This window comes from Pundamilia nyererei, unplaced genomic scaffold (assembly GCF_000239375.1).
Source record: "Pundamilia nyererei isolate P.nyererei 1_Seehausen unplaced genomic scaffold, PunNye1.0 scaffold00161, whole genome shotgun sequence".
Lineage (NCBI taxonomy): Eukaryota > Metazoa > Chordata > Actinopteri > Cichliformes > Cichlidae > Pundamilia > Pundamilia nyererei.
The window spans coordinates 1278711-1297100 of NW_005187562.1; the positions used below are offsets into that span (position 1 = coordinate 1278711).

Genomic DNA, 18390 nt, shown 5'->3' on the forward strand with positions numbered 1-18390 from the left:
GGGTAAACATGTGAGAGGCTGTTTTGTAATACTTAATCTTTGTCAGACATTGGGGTAAAGCACAGTCAGTAACCTTTGTGCTCAGTGCTTACAAAATTTATATTGCTCAGGGGGAGTTTTTTTTTTAAATATTTCTTCATTTCTTTTTTTATCATCTGTACCTTCACTTAAGTAGCTGATGTATAAAGTTTCCAAGTAAATGCATGCACATTTATACTGGATTCTTGGGCCAGGATGTACGAGGACATAGTTGTCCCAAACCTCTTCAATAGTTACTCTTCCTGAACAGATTTTTTGTTCTTCAAGAGCTACTGCAAGGCTCCGTTAGTCTGCGCTGATATTCGTCCAGCAGGTCCGTACGTCTCCTTTCACCACAGCTACTAGATGCTTAGCACTTCATTACCCATATTTAACAACTACGGCACCCTAAAAGCCTTTTATTTGACAACAGTGGTCTTTCTCAGCTGAGGCAGGTACCCGTGGTGAGAAAGGGGAAAAGGCCAAGAAGAAGAGAAAGGGAACAGAAAAGGAGACAATAGCGAGGGATCAGGTGAGGAGGTGGAGCTGCTGGAATAGTCACCCAGTAAACCGGCTCATACCGATGTCAGAGTAAGTTAGAAATCCTTTATGTAGCATTGTGCATTACTGCTCTATGAATATTTCAGAGATCACACAAACCCACTGCAGCTCAACAGTGCCCCCCAATGACAAAACAGACTTATGAACGTTAACGTGCTGCCAATAACTGCATGATCTGAGAACATGTTATCTATTATAACTCCAAAGAATCAACACTGTTTACCCGCCACTGAACAAGTTTTCTTTAATAATTTGTTTCTTTGTTAAATGCTTAATTTAAGCTGCAAAAGATACATTTGACGCAGATAAACATTGACCTGATTATAACATTCATTAAGTAATGCTTCAGAATTTTTATCTGACCTTAGACAACATTGTATATGACACCAACAATCAAAACATTGTTTTGGTTTCCACCTCCTGTAGAACTGATTGTATTACAAAAAGCAAAAACGGATTTTTTTAGTAAACACAAGAAAGATACAAAAAAGTGCAATATTAAGGAGACCCTTGGCAGGTGCTCTGGCAATAATCAGCAATCAATCCCTTTGGCATTTGTGTAGCAGACGTAAATCAGTATGTGTGAGAAATTAATTCTGGTGTTCCTTTGCAAACATTATGACTCATATTCATTTGTTCATTTCTTCCCCCTTCCCCCCTTCATTTTGTTCCTTAACATATCTACATCAATTAATGCCCATCTAGTAGATGGTTTGCCATGGTTTTAAACAAAGAATGAGCAGCTGCCTCAAATAAATCTAAATGCTCATTGCCCACCAACATATTCCAGCCAGAGCCAATAATGCTAACCGTCAGTCTAAAATGTCTCAGCTCTGAGTAAACCACGCCAAATATTCTGCTGCTGGCTGCAAGGGTGAACAAAGACCCTGAAGATTTCTTGCTTTTTTGGTAAAAAGGTTTGTACATTAGCACGTTTGCTACCCTTTTTTCTTCGTGTACTCATACAGCAAAGATTTCCAGTAAAGTGTTCTCATTACAATATTTCCCGGTTTCTGTTTTCAACCAAAAATGAAATAATGACTTAAAGGCAGCCTGGTGTAATGCAAACCAGCTGCCACTCCAAAGCCTTTTTAACCTGCTGCCCAGATGTTAATACAGCTGTGACGTCACCTGAGAATCAAACTCACTGTATAAAATGCTCCTTTTAAACAAGCTAAAGATGAAACTTTTTTTTCTTTAGTTGCCTCCCTCATGCCAGCTGACCGGGCTTTTCAGGAGGGGAGAATTAAAGAGAAAAGCTCAGGAGTGTTTGAGAAAGCTCCTGCAATTTACACTTGAGGTGTATTGAAACATTAAACCATATAAAGCTATCCCAGTGGACCCCACAAGCTTGTGAAATGAGCATAATAACAACTGACATGACATGGTGAGTTGGTCCTTATCAATTGGTTGTGCTTTATGACAGATAATATTAAAATCTTGTTTCCTATGTATACTGGTCAAACGTATTCTCTAGATATCCAATAAAAGTCCCACCCATAAATAGTAATTTTTAAAATGAACAACACATTTTCCCTGAAACCATAAACTTATCTCACAGAAGAAATTAAATAAGTTACCACTTTGTAACATCGTAGGTGCTGATCTATGAAGGTTTCTGGACTCAACGGGACTGTCTGTAAAACCTCGAAGAAGCAAATTTATGATCAAGACAAAGGAGCATCTTGACTTCAAGGGTTCAAATCACTGTTGGATTCTTCCATGTTTTTGTCTACTGGTGTGAAGCTGCAGGCTGCAGTGTCATCAAAAGACCCATAAGACTGCGGAGCTTGATCGTCATTTTGTGGGATGCTGGCAGGTGATTTAGGGTTGAGTACTCTGGGAAGGTAAACCTGTTAACGTACAGCCAAGACAAAATGGATGAGCAGTGAAAACAAAAGAAAAGCGTGTTTCTCTACACTGACTTTTGAAAATTCTTAACTCTATGTGATGTGATTCATGCAATGCTGAAAGTGGTGGCCAAAGTATGACCTTGTGAAGACAGAAAGGAAAGATACAGCTTCGAAAAAACAAAACTGGAGTCAGCTTTGAACATAAGTGCAGAAACTACTAATAAGGCTCAAAGTTCATGACTTTAACAACCCTCAGGATCCACTGGGTAGACTTCCATTTTAGCTCTCTCGGGTCTATAATCCTCCAACTTTTTGTGTTATTTAAGTGCAGTTGCATTTTCTGTGGCAGCTGAAGCCAAAGTAATTCATCATTATGTTAGTCATTGCTTATTAATGACTAACAGGACAAATGACAAATAGGGCAAATGAATGGACATGCAGGTTGACGCAAGTTCAGGCCCCTCTTAAATATGCCTGAGCTTTAGTTATAATGTGGACATTTTAAAGAACAAATACAGTACCGAAGTGCTTTCGTCCACGCCCTCTCCTGGATCCTCGTCCTCGTCCTTGACCTGAGAGAGAACGCAAACACTTTGAGCACTGATTGTGCAGGACGACATAGAAACAACAGAGTACTGATCACGCACAAGAAAATACTCACCACATAGTTGAGTGGACTGAGGTACTTGAAAAAGCCAAAGCAGGTATAGCTGAGAGAGATGATGATGGTGATACACAGGACCACCAAAGTAAACAGAGATGTGGGTGCCCAGAAACCTGAAACATTGCATGCACACACAAACACAATTTCTACGGAGCCCCTCTGATGATCCAAAAAATAAATAAATTGTGGCCACAAAATATTACTTCGTGGGCACGAAATGGGTATAATGTGCCCACGAAATACTTATTTGTGCCCACGAAATACTTATTTGTGCCCACGAAATACTTATTTGTGCCCACGAAATACTTATTTGTGCCCACGAAATACTTAATTGTGCCCACGAAATACTTAATTGTGCCCACGAAATACTATTTCGAGGCCACGAAATGCTAATTTGTGGGCACGAAACACTTGACCAATACCCGTGATCCTTCCCAGGCCCTTACAGTTGGTTGACAATAAAATCTATCCCGGCGTCCAGGTCGTACTTACGTCTGTAAAGCAACTTGGCTCTCAATATCCTGTTTAAATGTCTTTCCGTAATAATGGTTCCTTGAATTGCAGGCTTTTCAAAATGCATTTGTAGCTCATTCCCAGCCTAAAATAAAACTCAATCATACTGTCTCTGTCCATGGTGTATAGGTGTAGCCTACTCGTATGCTTATGTCTCTACGCAGCTGTCCAGGAATTGTATCAATATGATGTTTGCATGTTATCTATTTCGTTGCCACAAATGTGTAATTCGTTGCCACGTTATACCCGATTCGTGCCCACAAATTAGCATTTCGTGGGCACGAAGTAGAATTTTGTGGCCACAATTTATTTATTTTTTGGACCATGTCATCAGAGGGGCTCTGTAGATTTCAGATACAGGTATGGAAAACTTTAATTCATAGCTGACAGGGGGGAGGGGGGTGCCTTTGGGTTGAAATAACCGTTCAATACTGAAGACGTGGACTCAAGTAAGCATTAAGTGTGAATGTATAATTTATCATTAAAAACAGATGAGGCAAATCAATTTGTGTAATTTTCATTTTATCTTCAAAATAAGCTTGTCCTGTATTTTTGGCTGCGTTTGGCTCATCTTGAACTACAACTACGCAGAGCTAGTCTTCTGATGCTTGAAGTAGCAGTTTTTTCCCCAAAAATAACATTTTAAAAACTCAGTAGCAATGTCTCTCTGCAGAAATCATGACTCAGTTACTCAATAAAATATCCATAAACCTTTTTGTGAGCTCAAACTACTCAAAACAACTTAAAGAAGCGAACTAGCACCGTAGTGATAAAACTGTGACTCTCACAGCAAAACAATGTAGACAAGACATCAAAGGTCAGAGGAAAAGCGTGTACATTTGACTCTGAGATAAAATGTCCCTCAAGCATTATTGGCCATGTTTAGGGTTAAACACAATGGATAATTTGCGTTGCAGAATTTTAAAAGTGGCAGTCAGTGCCGCCTCACAGCAAGGAGGTTTTGAGTCATCTATGCCTGGCTAGCTAGCACGCCAGAGTCCAAAGACATACACATCAGATAGCATGTTTATGAGGATTAAAAATTGGCAGTTTGTATGGATATGAATTAAAATGGTATGGTATTCTACTTCTCTGTATTCTATCATCTAGTGTCTGCTGGGACAGAGTCTGCCTCTCGTGACTCTTTGATAATTTGAGAAACCCTTATGAAAAAGGATGAAAAAGGATAGATTATTTCTCACCCATTCTGAGGGCAGAAAAGAAGTAAAGCCATATTAGGCAGATGATGGGTGCGCCCAGAGCTTGATTCACAGCCTCCAGGTGAACTTGGCGGTCTAGGCGAGCAGACAGGTAAACAAAGCACAGGTTGTATCTGTCCACCAGGTACTTCAGGACCATGTAGATGAGACCTGATACAGTCAGAAAGGAGGCGATTAAAAACTGAAAAGTCAACAGACTATTAGATAATAAAGAAAAAAACAACAACAACAAACATCTAGCGGAGCAACACTTGTGTAGTTACTCACCAAAAGGCACTATTACAGGACAAATGATGCTGTAAGCCAGGATAACCGTAAATAAACAAAGAATCCAGCCGTACATGGCTCCGTATTCAAACTCATATGCCTGATTCTGTAACACGATGTTGACAAGTTATTCACCTTCTAAATACGAAGGGGAGAATCAGAAAGATATTCACAAACAATATATTCTCTAACAGTTGTAGATTTATGACAGAATGAAATTAGAGCAAAGTATAGCAGTTAAAGCCACTACAAACCTCTTTGACATATTTCCTTTCAGCAGCAGAGCGAGCAATCATCAAACGAATGACGTAAAGCAGTAACCCTGGCAACCGCAACAACTCCATCGCAGAGCCCACGAGGGCTGCTGCAATTACGTAGTTGACAAAAAATGCCCCTTGGTCAGGTAAAAACACACACCTGGTGTAATCAAACCAGAGACCACCAAAAGAGAAGAACAGGGCAAAACGTTAATTTCGGTAAATAAATAGTTTGTCCAGGATCATAAGAAGCTATATTTAAAAACATTTACCCATTTTGTATGATATTACACTATTACACTGTCAATCAAACCATTATAGTCTCAGAAAAGCATCTAGCTGTAAATAAAACAACCAACAATCATACTTTAAATGTAAAATTTATATTCTAAATCAATGTAAAGAACACAGTACAAAATAATCTTAAAAACAGGCAAGTTATTAATATGTTAGTAAAGCTTGTATTATATAATATCAAAGAAATGATGACTTAATCTCAACTCTATTAACTTTCAAGATAGCTCACTTACTCAAATCTCACTGTCCCACTGGAGAGAAATTCTTTGTCAAATAGCCATTGGAAGAACACAGCAAGACTAAACAAAAACACAGAAAGTTAGCCAAGCTTTCTTGGCTACATGTACCGACACCATTAAACATCTCTACACTTGGGGGAATTTTTATTTTACTGAGCAAACTACATATGAACATAAAAAGGATTTATTTCATGCAAAGCATTTACACTTGGCTGTGGCGACTGAGCTTGGATAGTTTTTGTCAGCGAGTCTTATGAAATGTAGGCCAACAGTGAGTTATGGCTTCTGATACGTGGAAGTGTTTGAGTTCCTCCATTTCTTGCTGTATGCGACATACTGAGAAGTAGTTTCAGTGAATAGACAATAAACCTAGTTTTTTTGTAAACTGGTGCTTATTCAAACTGGCAGTAATAAAAATTACCTGGTGAGTCCTAGCGAGGGGAGGAGGAGTACCATGAAGAGCAGAAAAAAGTACAGCTTGCGCATCATGCTCAGCTGCTCGCTGGACCTGAGACACAGATGGCAGCGGAATAAAACAAATTACCTCTGAAACCAATCAGTACACTACTGCTCTGTGTGTGTGTGTGTGTGTGTGTGTGTGTGTGTGTGTGTGTGTGTGTGTGTGTGTGTGTGTGTGTGTCCTTTCTACCTGCTCCAGTGTGCCTCTCCTAGTGTAGAATAGTACACTATTGTAGGAAGCAGGGCAGAGAAGGCCCAAAGCAGGAACGTGGGGAAGAACTGACTGATGATGGGGCTCTAGGGCAAAAAACAAACAAAACAACCTTTAGACTTGCTGCAAACCTGTGATGGTTAACTGTGTTTGCATGTGCAAGTCTCACATTAAGAGCGTTGATGGGCTTGGTCACGTTGAACTTATCCATGGTGTTGATAATGATAGTGGGGGTCGTGAATAAGGTCAGCAGGATGAAAAGGAATAAATTTAGCGCTACATAGCGCGCGTACCACGAAAAACCCTGCACTGAGAGATTTTCCCTATGGGTTAGGAAAAACGTGAAAAACAGAAATAACAGGAGAGTTACATACAAAGAGACACTGCAAAGAAAAGGCTGGTGTGCACCGTGAATACGTCCTCATAAATGTCTCCTGTTTCTGATGTGAACAGTATACATTAAGAATACAAATGTTGCGTGCTTGCTTTCTCAAAAAAGGTTAAATTACTACGCCGATAAAATGTGACAGCAAACGTGCTCTAGTGTGAACCCTCAAAGCGGCCCACATGCGCAAAAGAAGACCATTCAAACAGCAGTCGCTTTCTAAAACATCAGATATGTATCGGATTCAGTACCACATACGAAAGTGACCCAGATCAGATTTGAAAATATCGCATTTGTGCTGTTCACACGGTCATACCATGATTGGATATGGGTCGCAAAGGGTCAAAAAAGTCAGATTTGATGCGCTTTCGCCTGCAGTGTGAACGTAGCCTATGTGCAGAGTATAGGTTTTGATGTTAGTACAGGCAGAACTTAGATGCTCAAATTGTAAAATTCTGGGCTGACACAAATAAAGGTACTTTTGACTGCTCCCTTTTTTCTAAATGTTGCCACAGTTTGGAGTGAAAGATAATAAACCAGATAACTTTGCTACATTCCACAAATACTAATGCTTACTAACAATTTTGCCAGAGTCAATGTATTTTTTTGTATTATTATTTTGTTATTGTTGCCACTTAGTCCATCTACATAGATAAATTAGTTTATGAGTAAAATTCTACGGAGTGCATGGGGAGCATACAGTGTGAAAGGTTAGTGTTTCAGATCTTACCAGTAAACATTCCTTGTATATGGTGCAAACCCGACGCGCCACTTGTTCACTTTCAGACTTTGGCTTTTGGATGACGGCTGGCGCTGCGCTCCACAACAGCTGCTCATGGTACCACACTTGACTGCATTGAAGTCTTTCAGAATTCTGCAGCAGGTAAATGATAACTTTTAGCGATTAACGTTTGCATTAGCTTTCAGAAAAATTGCCACGAGGCATTTTCCCACTAAACGTCAACAGAATAAGAAATCTGATGACAACGCAATTAAGAGATCATGGTCATCATCAGGGAAGAGGATAAACCACACAGAATATTGCTGCTTACAGAAAAACACTGACACACCTGGCATGCCAATGTTGGTTACACTGTCAAAGCATGTTGCTCTTACAAAAATAAAAATAATGGAAACAGCAGTCAGTCACCAAATGAGTTACAATGCAGTTGGACCCATTACATACAAAAGTAGTACATACTGTACAGCAAGTAATGATAGTACAGATAGTAAGAACACTTAAGTCACCGTCAGTGACAACCCCAACTGTAACACTAACCCTAGGCTATTAAAATATGTATGTAATTATGCATTTTTTGCAAATTTGTTAATTTGGAAACGATCTGACACAGGGCAGAGTTAAGGTTAGGGTTACCACTTATGACTATTTGGACCTCAAAAGGTTACACTAATACTCACAATTTGGCCATGGCCTCAGTCTGTAAGGTGACAAAAGCAATCCCTAGGGGGTAGTGTGGTGCTATTTCTGCCTCTTGTCTCACCTCTTCCAGCAGTAACCTTTCTTTAGCATGGTAATGCTCTATGGCGTCAACCTGAGAAGACACAAACACAGAAAATATTGTTTTTAATAGACGGTACACGTTTTCTGAATCAGTTTCATTTACAGATTTAGCACTCTGTAGTGTAGATCTTTAATTATATTTCGAAGATTAAGCTAAAAGCTCACCAACTACTTTAAATGCTTTATGGATCTTGTTCTGCATAGCATTGAAACTGAGCAGTTAAACATATTCCCTTAAAAAAAAAAATCCTCTTTTGTCTTATCATTTTCTAATAACATTTAATTTTACGATACTGGAATACAAAGCAGCAGATAATACATTTCTGAAAGCGCTGTAACTAGATTTAAGCAAGTGTTTCCTCCATTATTTCTTCAATATTATGTGCAAACACAATGCAAACCATCTAAACTCTACTCCTACAAAGGTTGATTGTCTTGTTAATAGTGTTAAAGCCTCACTGCAAACGACCCTGGAAACTGTGGCTTAAAAAGGAAGGCAACAAATCAAGGATATTTAACTCCCTGGTATAACTCACAAACAAGCACCATGAAGCAAATAACTCAAAAATTAGAGAGAATATTGAGTTGTACACACTTAAAACACAACAAAACAAACAAACAAACACACACAAAACCCCAACAACCTTCTATGAACAAGCACTTGATGACAGTGGGTCATCAAGTGCTCTGTTGCAACCAGACAGATGGCCAATGAGTGGTTAGAGCTCTGTTGAGCCAAACATTCCTTTAACCATTAGAACTTTAAAAAAATTCATCATTAAGGATAGCAACTCGAATAACTGCTGATATTTACTGCGACTTTCTCTCTCACTGATCTGAGTTAACTTGAATAAATGCTTCCTCTAAACCATTAAGGTCCCTTTTAGCCCACATTCTTACAAGACTGCTCAAAGTAGTTTCACCATTAATTAATGATTCATTTTTAAATATGATTCATCTATCTTTATTAAGACATTACATACCACAGGCTTTTAGGGTGGCAGTAATTAAATCTTTACTTAAAAAGTAGTCACTTGATCCAACTGTCCTAGCTGATTATAGATTTCTAATCTTCCTTTTATCTCAGGAATTCTTAAAAGAGCAGCTGTAAAACAGATAACTGATCACTTGCAAACAAATGTTTATTTGAACAGTTTCAGTCAGGACTGAGAACTCATAACAGAACAGAAAGTCTTAGTGAAGGTCTCACATGGTCTTCTTGCATCCACTGACTGTGTATTAATTTCTGTACAGTCCCAGCGAGACTTCAGTGAAGAGTTAAACACCGTTAACTACAATATTTTACTATAGAGATTAGAACCTGCCGGAGGTATTTAAGATACTATGCTGCAGTGATTTGAATCATATCTATGTGATAGCTAGTTAATCCAAGTTGTGCAGCTGTTTACATTATATGTTTCCCTTGGGTAAATGATTAAAATATTATTTAAAAAATACTGCATACATTTTCAGTGCAATGCAGATGATACCCAGCTTTATTTCTTCATGATATAAATTAACTAGTTAAACTACTATGTCTTAAAGATATAAAGACCCAAATGTCCTCTAATTTCCTACTTTCGTACACAACTGTAATTGTGAGCTGGCGCTATATACATAATACTGAACTTAAAATGGTGCAGAACTTTGATCATCTGGCCTGGCTCACCTTCACACAGCTGACGCAGCAACATAAGTAGCCACACATACGGGGGGTGATGAACACACGTTGTCCTTTTTTCCGTAGGACATGCTCATAGTAGCACAGGTTTTTCCCAGCACGTATCCTGAGATGAAAAAAACCCACAACAACAAGAACAACAAAAAGACAAACTCAAAAACCAATAAAAAAACAAAAAAAACCCCACACAGACTGATTGACACAGATTGACACTACTTGACAACTATGTGTACATAAAAAAACCCGGTCACACTTCCTAATGCTTGAATTTGCATAAAAGTCGCCAATGCTCTGCTGACTGACTGCTGCTCTGCCTACTTTCTGTGAAATTAACATCAGCACAAAATCTGTGCACCATGAGCTTCATGACCTGGGTTGCTATGGCTGAGCAGCTCTTGTAGCTGTAATGTGTAGGCGGTCTGCTACTTTTGTAAAAAGTTGAATATGCTCTACAAGATAGTGTTTGAAAACATTTTGAGGTTAGAAAAACAAATGTGAAACTGTCACACATTTGAACTTACTGATAAAGTATAAAATACACACATGATTTTCTTACCTTTCCTTATCAAGGTACATGAGCTTGGTCACATTATACGCCAAGGTGACAGCACACACTTGACAGGAAGGGTATGCCTCTCTTTAAACAAACACAGTTGGTTACAATTACTTGTCTCCATGCTCAAGACAAAATGTGAACAAAACCAGAATTTCATTATAAATTTTATTATACAATTCTGTTTACTCACACGAAATGGGTCTTTACATCTTCTGCTGTTACTTCTTTGGGGAGGGAACACACAAACAAGGTGTTTCTGGCCTAGGAAAAGAAAATCAGAAGGGGAACTTAACACTTCTCACAGAAAAATGCAATCCAATGTAAAAGGATAGTGGGAAACTAACATCCCAGCCATGTATTATCATAAATTTACATCAAATAGCATCCAGTCTAGTCTGAGTACTCTAGTCTACTCCGGTGCTCTGACACTCACTATCTCTCTGCGCGTGCCCTTCATTTGTGACACGTGACGCTGCAGCAGCAGAGCCGTCAGGATCAGGTAGATAACTGCAAATACTGTGTGTAGCCATAACAGGTTGTTTCTACAAGAAAATACCAGAAGGACAGTTATTCAAAGTAGACAATAAAGACAAGAAAATACCATCCTACGGTATCAGGGTTTGTTCAAACGTCATAATTTATAAAGCAGTTACCCCTTTTTCAGATTTCCAATAGTTGTCTCTCCAAACGTCAATCTGTCAATATCTGAAAGAAATAAAACCTTTTTTTTTAAATTAGCAAAAATATGAATAGACACATATCACAGAACAATGAATTTAACCTTTAAAAAAAATGGCTTAAAAACATGCTTAATGGTCTGTGGGTACAAATCACTGATTATGAAGTGGACAGCTCAGCTCCTGAGTTCTTGTTGCTTGACTCACGCCTGACCTTTAATCAGTAAATTTTTTAACTTCAGCCATTAAGCTGATTTTTTTTCTTGAAACACAAGAGTGAAGGGTATACTTTGAAACTTACTCAGAAGGCCTCCAGTCATGTTGACAGGTAGTATGACACCGATGGACAAGACGGTGAGAATCACCAGCAGGTAAATCAAATGTCGCTCGTATGACAGGTAGTGAACAGCATCCATGCCACACTTGGCTTTTATCTTTTCATCACTGCGACATAAGCATACAAATACAGAATCACACCTCACATATTCTGCCTCATTGTTGAAAGGATGACAAAGTAGGTTTTTGGAGTGAAACAATGATTAAAACAGGAAAAAAAGAAAAAAAAAAGAAAAACACTCACTCTATTGTGAATAAATACCACAGCCAAGAGCAGAATCCCTGAACAAAAAGAGAGATCTGTTATTGCTCTAAAATACCCAAAGAAGACCTGCGTAAAGCCCTTTGTCACCTTTCAAAAACACGCTGAGACTAAAACCAACTTCCTACAATTGCAAGTCATGGTCACGGAATCAAAAAGGGCATAAGTGTTAGCAAAGCACATTATATTGATATCTTTGAGCAACCAACATTCCAGTGGATTAAAACTGTCTGCCTGCAATGCTATTAGGTATATGCGGTCAAATGTATTAAGTGAAGCCTGTGAACCAGTTTAGGTGAGGAACTTGAGCTCACTTCATATCCCAAACACACATCCTAATTTGATGGTTTGTTTATGTTTTAGTGGGTTTCATGCATTTTCAAAAGAAGGTAGTGTTTTAAAAAACCAAACAAAAAAATCTGTTTTTTGATCATTACTACATCAAGTATTAACTGAAGTCAGTTTACCTTAACGATACCATTTATCTTTATCAGTACAACCACCATTTTATGCTTTATTAATTCTCATTTTTAGTGGCATTCTTTTACATACCGTGTCATAATCTGGTTCCTCCATGTTGGACTCAGTGGATGACTTACGTCCATAGCGGCGGCGTGATGAGCCAGTGAACCTGATATACAAAGCGGCTGTGTCAAAGACTAATGCAGATTCAGTTTACAATTTCAAAATCTAGATTCTGGGTAGTATGTGCACCACATGTCCTTCTGCTTAGATTATGCTCAAACTTAACTGACCCGTCATCGTCTGCGACCAAAGCTAAACGTCCGTAGTCCCAGAACTGTTTCCTGATAATCGTGAAGATGATCAGCAGAATCTGTGGATAGCAATACAACTGACCATTTATCACTATTATGTCTTAAATTGCTCTATTGGAAGAATTTACTTTTGCTTTTAAAACATTAAAAGGAAAGAATGTATTCACAAGACAAAAAACTGAGTTTTAAAGTATTTGTAATTATGTCTCCTTTTATCAGAAGCAGATCAGAAAGGGGCAGAAACAAACCACAAAGACAACGAAGTTGATTAGCAGGACAGCTGGCACTCCTCCAAATTCGAGTCCTTTTAGGACGGTGCTCTGTGTGGAGTTGAAGCAGACAGTGCCATCGCTACGGTTTGCAGGCAGGTGGGACTCTTGCTCCCACCACAGTGATTTCATTACTGGAGTGGACCAGCTGTCTCTCTGTAGAGAATAAAAGCACTGCACGATTAAAATGAGATCTCTCATAGTCACAGAAGTGGAAGACGTATTAACTCAACTACTGATGACTTGTGGGAGTACCACCATTAAGGCTTTAAACTGTGTGATCACAAACAAATCTCGAACCAATGGTCCCTGAGTGCTGACTTTTGAACAATGATTTCCCCGATTAGCAAACCTTTGAATAAGGGATGCAACATTTTCTTTGAAATTGCAACAATCAACCACCAATTACTGCTATTATTGAGAAACATGTTACAATAAAATAAATAAATAAATAGTAATAATGTAATTAATTATTTAATTAAATTGTATTTTAACTTAATAATTAATTAAATTAATTATTTCATTATTTTTAATGACTGTATTTACTTTTTAGTAGTGGACATCAGGTCTTTTTAGATCACAAAAAAAAATGTAATTAATGTAATTCTACCGTTTTCATTTTTGTGTGGATTTCTGGCCAAACTTGAATGGTTAAATGAAGGAAACATATCTGAACACTGAAACACCAATAACTTCTCAGAGTCTAACTTTAAAAAAAAAAACAATTAAAATCCATTCTACACACCTAATAGTCACACAAAGCTGCGTTGTTAAGTCTTGTCACTCATGGCACAAACAATGATCGTGGATGAAAGGACAGAGGGCTGAGTGAGGCAGACAGGATTTTACTCAGAACTGTCAAAGTGGAGTCATACTTAGTGCTGTCAGGAGAGGAGCTGGAGGAGGGCCAGACAGTACTGCTGTACATACCAGCTTTTGAGGAGCATTGGCAAACTGACAACACCTGAAGTCTATTATTGAGTAATGTGTAAGCAATGGCTCTGAGGCTGTAGGATTTGGTTTATGAACTGCCAAACAGGACACTAGGGGTGGGCGGTATATAGTAGAAACCATATGAACGGTACCGCGATAGCGCATGTTAATGGTGTCATCATGGTAAATGGACAGATTCTTATATAGCGTTTTTCCACTCCCGGGGTGCTCAAAGCGACAACATGCCTCATTCACCCATTAGCCACCCACACAAGCACTTCTAAACACAAGTGCAAACTAAACTACATTCACACTCCAAAGAATGCATCAGTTAGTATCTTGCCCAAGGATACTTGGCATGCAGACTGGAGGAGCCAGGGATCGAACCACCAACCTTCCGATCAGTAGCTGATCTGCTCTACCACCTGAGCAACAGCCACCCACCATCAAGCCGGTCAAAAGGATTATGGTATGGTCAAAAACATTGCAGTGGCTGCAAGCAATATCATCTGCAAATTATGCTGAGCGACAGTAGTAGGGAGAAGATGAAGCACGTTTTGGAATATTAGGAAAGCCAAAAACTGTGCTTCTTCCATTTCCCTACCATTTATTCATTAATATTTAATGATGACACAGTATATTAATGACTAACCTCAGTATTGTGGATGGATTATCTCAGTTGTTCTCCTGACTGAAGTTTGGTCCATTTACAGCATCCTGCCATGTGATTGCATTTGTCCCTAAACATCAGGAACACTCTGGTTAACTTTTATCAAATGGAAAAAGGTTAGCGTTCATCATCCAGCTTCACTGTGTTTATGTTATGCTAACATAAATGTGTCGCTAGTGATCACATAACACATCATTATATACCAGCTAGCCCAACTTAGTAACCCTAAAAAAGACACTGCTGTTTAGTTTTCTGTCTTCATTTACTTTGGAAGTGATAGCAGAGCTGTACGTTTGAATTCTTTCATAAATATCTCAGTCAGAACATGGTATATCACTTTTAGGTGGAAACTAGTGAGCTAACTTCCAGCTAACTTCTAAGTTTAATAAATTCTGTTTTCATGGATGCCTGGATGTTAAACTTAATTGTTACACTGAACATTTTATTATAGATGAAATAATTTAGACAGTTTTTAACTCTCAGTGATGCCGCAGTGTTCGTTTGACTTTGGAACCTGAAGCCAACAGAGTTTTAAACCCAGAATACTTCGCGAGCTCCTGAGTATGGTAACTGTAATGCTCCGACAATCCATCAAGCGGTGCAGCTTGTTAGCCTAACAAAGTCATTCTAAAACATTTTTTGACAGATTTTTGACACTGTCGATTTTTGAGAATATTAAAGGATTTTAAGTGCGCCTTATAGTGCGGGAAATACGGTATACAGAAGAAAAGAATATATCGCAACATATATTGTTACCGCACATGCTTCAAATTATACCATGGATTTCAGGCCATATCACCCAGCCCTACAGGACACGTATGGTTTCAGCTGATTGAGGAAGGCTTGTGGCATTCTGTTTAAGGAAGTATCCTCTTAAGAGGGACATCAAGATCATGGTTTATCCTGACCGACTTCCTAATTTTGAATCTGTCTCGACTTATTGAACTGGCTATAATTAGGACCCATTACATTCAGATACTAGGTTGCCTAAGTCAAGCTGTGAACAGAGATATGCTGAAGAATTTTTTCAATTTTAATTCTACCTTCAGAGAGGACTCTTCCCCTCTCTGGTTTGCCTAGTTTCTGTTTGATTTAGATCAGAGGACTACCTGTCTTGTTGGTTGTGGGCAGAGTTGTCCTGTTTTCATGTTTCATGCTAAAAAACAATTTCAAATCAATTTCAGTACCATTTAAAATGAATTGATAAATACAGGAGATGTACAGTTTCATGCACTTTTAATATATATATAAATATTATAAAAAATCAACAGGGTAAAAGAAGAAAATCTGTACCCTGCCTTCTGCTTCCTGAAGGATGGCCACAGGTTTAAGTCCTGCCGTCCACTTTTGTTTTGGAAGTAGTAAAATTACTGTACATTTCAGAAATCCTACTAAGTCAAAGATAAGACTCTAAAATTGAGGAAACTATTTAATATTTTTTAAGCAAAAGAGTCATAATATTAGCAAGAAAGGATCACTTAGCCTCCTTTGGGGCAATAAAATGTGGAAGCTGCAAATTCTCCGTCATTTTGAAATGAAAGTTAATGTTCTCTCTTAGCCCAACCCCCACAAAAGTGGCAGCACAATTAAAAACAATTTACAAGATGTCCTCTTGACAGTGCAGCAGGACTCAAACTGCATAAATGGTGTTTGATGTAAAAGTCTTAGAATTGTCCAGCCCGAGTAAAAGGAGGATATATGCTGGAAAAGCTGAAACCAGCAAATGTTTGCTAATAATCTAGCCATTTTCTTCTGCTCATCCAATTCAAGGTTTCAGTAGTATTTAAGCCTATGCCAGCTGTCACAGATACTGGTACGGGTCTGTCACATGGGTGAGACAGACAGCAATTTATGATCACATTCATGCCAAGAGCCAGCTCAGAAGCACCAACCTAAGAGGCATGTGTTTGGACTGTGGGAGAAAGCTGTAGTACCCAGTAAGAAGGAACCTTGCTATGGAGCACTACATTAGTTGCTATTTGACTTAATGACCTAATTAGTTAATTGATTATCAGAGTTTTAAGTGAGCAACAGCAAACAAATAGGCCGTAGCGTTTCACAACTCTGCAACTTTCAGCATTTCAAAAGCAAGTTTCAAGTCTTGCGGCTCTAGATTAAATCAGAGGATATCCCAGATTAAGACACTTGAACCGTGTTGCAATAATCAGTTTTTGCTGTCTGTGCATGCAGTGGCAGCTGCTAGTTATAACTCCGAGAAAAGCACTACAGAGATCTTATAACAGAAGTAAAAGTAGTAAGAGTGTAGTGTAGTAAATGCATAACTTTTAATTAGGTTTGTATATCCAGCAGGGTCGTCTTTGTAGCTTGTTCATATTAGATACAGTTGAATCTATCAACTGTTGTTAGGTAGGTGGTATTTTATACAATTACTTGTTCGTACTATGTGACTTTTTAGACTGAGAAACTAAGTACATGTGCGTTCCCCTCTGCTTGATTAACACTTGAAAGCTTCCTGTAGTGTACTGCAGTCTGCTTTCTGAAATGCATGCAGAAACCTGATAAGGTCTGTGGCTTTTTTTTTGTCGTGTGAAGTAATACTGGTGATGTGTCATTTAGCCACTTAGCTCCATGTTAACTAACATTCATCTCTAGTGATCCACCTTCACTGAAACAGATGCGCCACGCTGAGTCACGCGGATCAAAACTGCAATATAGGCCACGAGATAAGAACTTTACTCAACGCTAGCACAAAAAAATGTTACGAGTAACAACATTCACAGTACAAAAGCGGGACAACGTTGTTTAGTCTTAATCTGACTCAGACATTTCTACAAGTAACACAAGGTGAAACAAGTGTCTCTGAAACAGCTGTTTGACAGTTTGACTGAACGCACACAAAGAGGCTATTGTTAAAGTAAAATACCCAAGCTCAAAATTAAACAAACGCGTAGTGTAAACTGGTTAACCGAAGCAATGGTTACACCGAAATGAAGCAATGGTTAAAATAGTTAAAGAACGAAAGAGTTAGCTAGTGCTAATAAGGTAAACAAAACTTTGCTTACCTACTCAAAGTCACGAAGCTACGTCAACATCCGCTAAACAACTTGATTAACTTGTTCAGACAGGGTGTAGGCGTGGTTTCCAGATTATCCGCAAAGATTTGTGCTCAGTAGCCTTACCGGTATGTCAATGGGGTTTTTTTTTTTTCGTTTTATTTTGTGTGGAACAAAACTTCCTTCTACTTTAAATAACCGAAGTCAGGTAAAACTTCGCCCCTCTCCCGTCTCTGCCCTCCTTTAATGAACTGAGTATGCGCAGACGCAGCAGAAGCTTTCTTGCGCTCGGGGTCCTGTCATTCCTTCAAACTGCAGGGAAGCAAGTAGTAGACAGGAAGTTCCGCTTACTGCAGACTTTCAAACCACATGCGTAAATATCTGGAGGGACTACATTTTTGAAAATATCTGAACTGGTGAAACATGACAGTAATGTGAGAAAGCAATGGCACAGAGAAAGTGAAAACACCCCCTAAAACTGGGAAGTATTTATACCACGTCTTTTAGTATTGACTAATGGTAACATTATTTTTGAACCGTGATTCAGAAAACAGCATGCACAGGTAATGAGGTTTAAGTTGACAAAGTTTAAAGTTGTACAGAAGACACCTCTGCTGAGAGTACAAAAATGTTGTTTTTTGTTTCTTTTTCTTGATTATCTGTCACAAACTAACATGTCATTCCTATAAAGTTAATCTTTATTGTATTCTATTGTATCATTGGCATAACTAAAAATATCAATTTGTGAAA

At 38.5% G+C, this 18390-nt stretch overlaps 1 protein-coding gene across 2 annotated transcripts; it reads right to left on the minus strand.

Moving 5' to 3' along the window:
- Window positions 1–809: 809 nt before the first annotated feature.
- Window positions 810–17951, minus strand: tmem63a (transmembrane protein 63A). 2 transcript variants are annotated; one of them, XM_005745618.1, is made up of 23 exons: window positions 17650–17951; window positions 13003–13179; window positions 12734–12813; window positions 12531–12609; window positions 11961–11998; window positions 11682–11824; window positions 11357–11408; window positions 11137–11245; window positions 10894–10964; window positions 10704–10784; window positions 10136–10253; window positions 8364–8497; window positions 7675–7818; window positions 6729–6882; window positions 6539–6645; window positions 6311–6397; window positions 5884–5949; window positions 5351–5513; window positions 5097–5202; window positions 4812–4979; window positions 3094–3209; window positions 2954–3004; window positions 810–2432 (listed from the first exon to the last, which is right to left on the minus strand). In XM_005745618.1, the coding sequence occupies exons 2-23, from the start codon at window positions 13153–13155 to the stop codon at window positions 2271–2273; spliced, it is 2382 nt and encodes a 793-aa protein (XP_005745675.1). In that variant the 5' UTR covers window positions 13156–13179; window positions 17650–17951; the 3' UTR covers window positions 810–2270. The 2 variants fall into 2 exon arrangements, with proteins under 2 accessions (XP_005745675.1, XP_005745674.1); XM_005745617.1 differs by lacking the exon at window positions 17650–17951 and adding an exon at window positions 14609–14639.
- Between the last annotated feature and the right edge of the window lie 439 nt (window positions 17952–18390).

Coding starts and splice junctions, on each gene's coding strand:
- tmem63a (XM_005745618.1), bottom strand. CDS start 13,155: ATGAAATCACTGTGGTGGGAGCAAGAGTCCCACCTGCCTGCAAACCGT. Junction 8,498..10,135: donor GCTGCGTCAGCTGTGTGAAG/GTGAGCCAGGCC, acceptor GTGTCTTCTCAG/GTTGACGCCATAGAGCATTA. Junction 6,646..6,728: donor AGCCCATCAACGCTCTTAAT/GTGAGACTTGCA, acceptor TTTTTGCCCTAG/AGCCCCATCATCAGTCAGTT.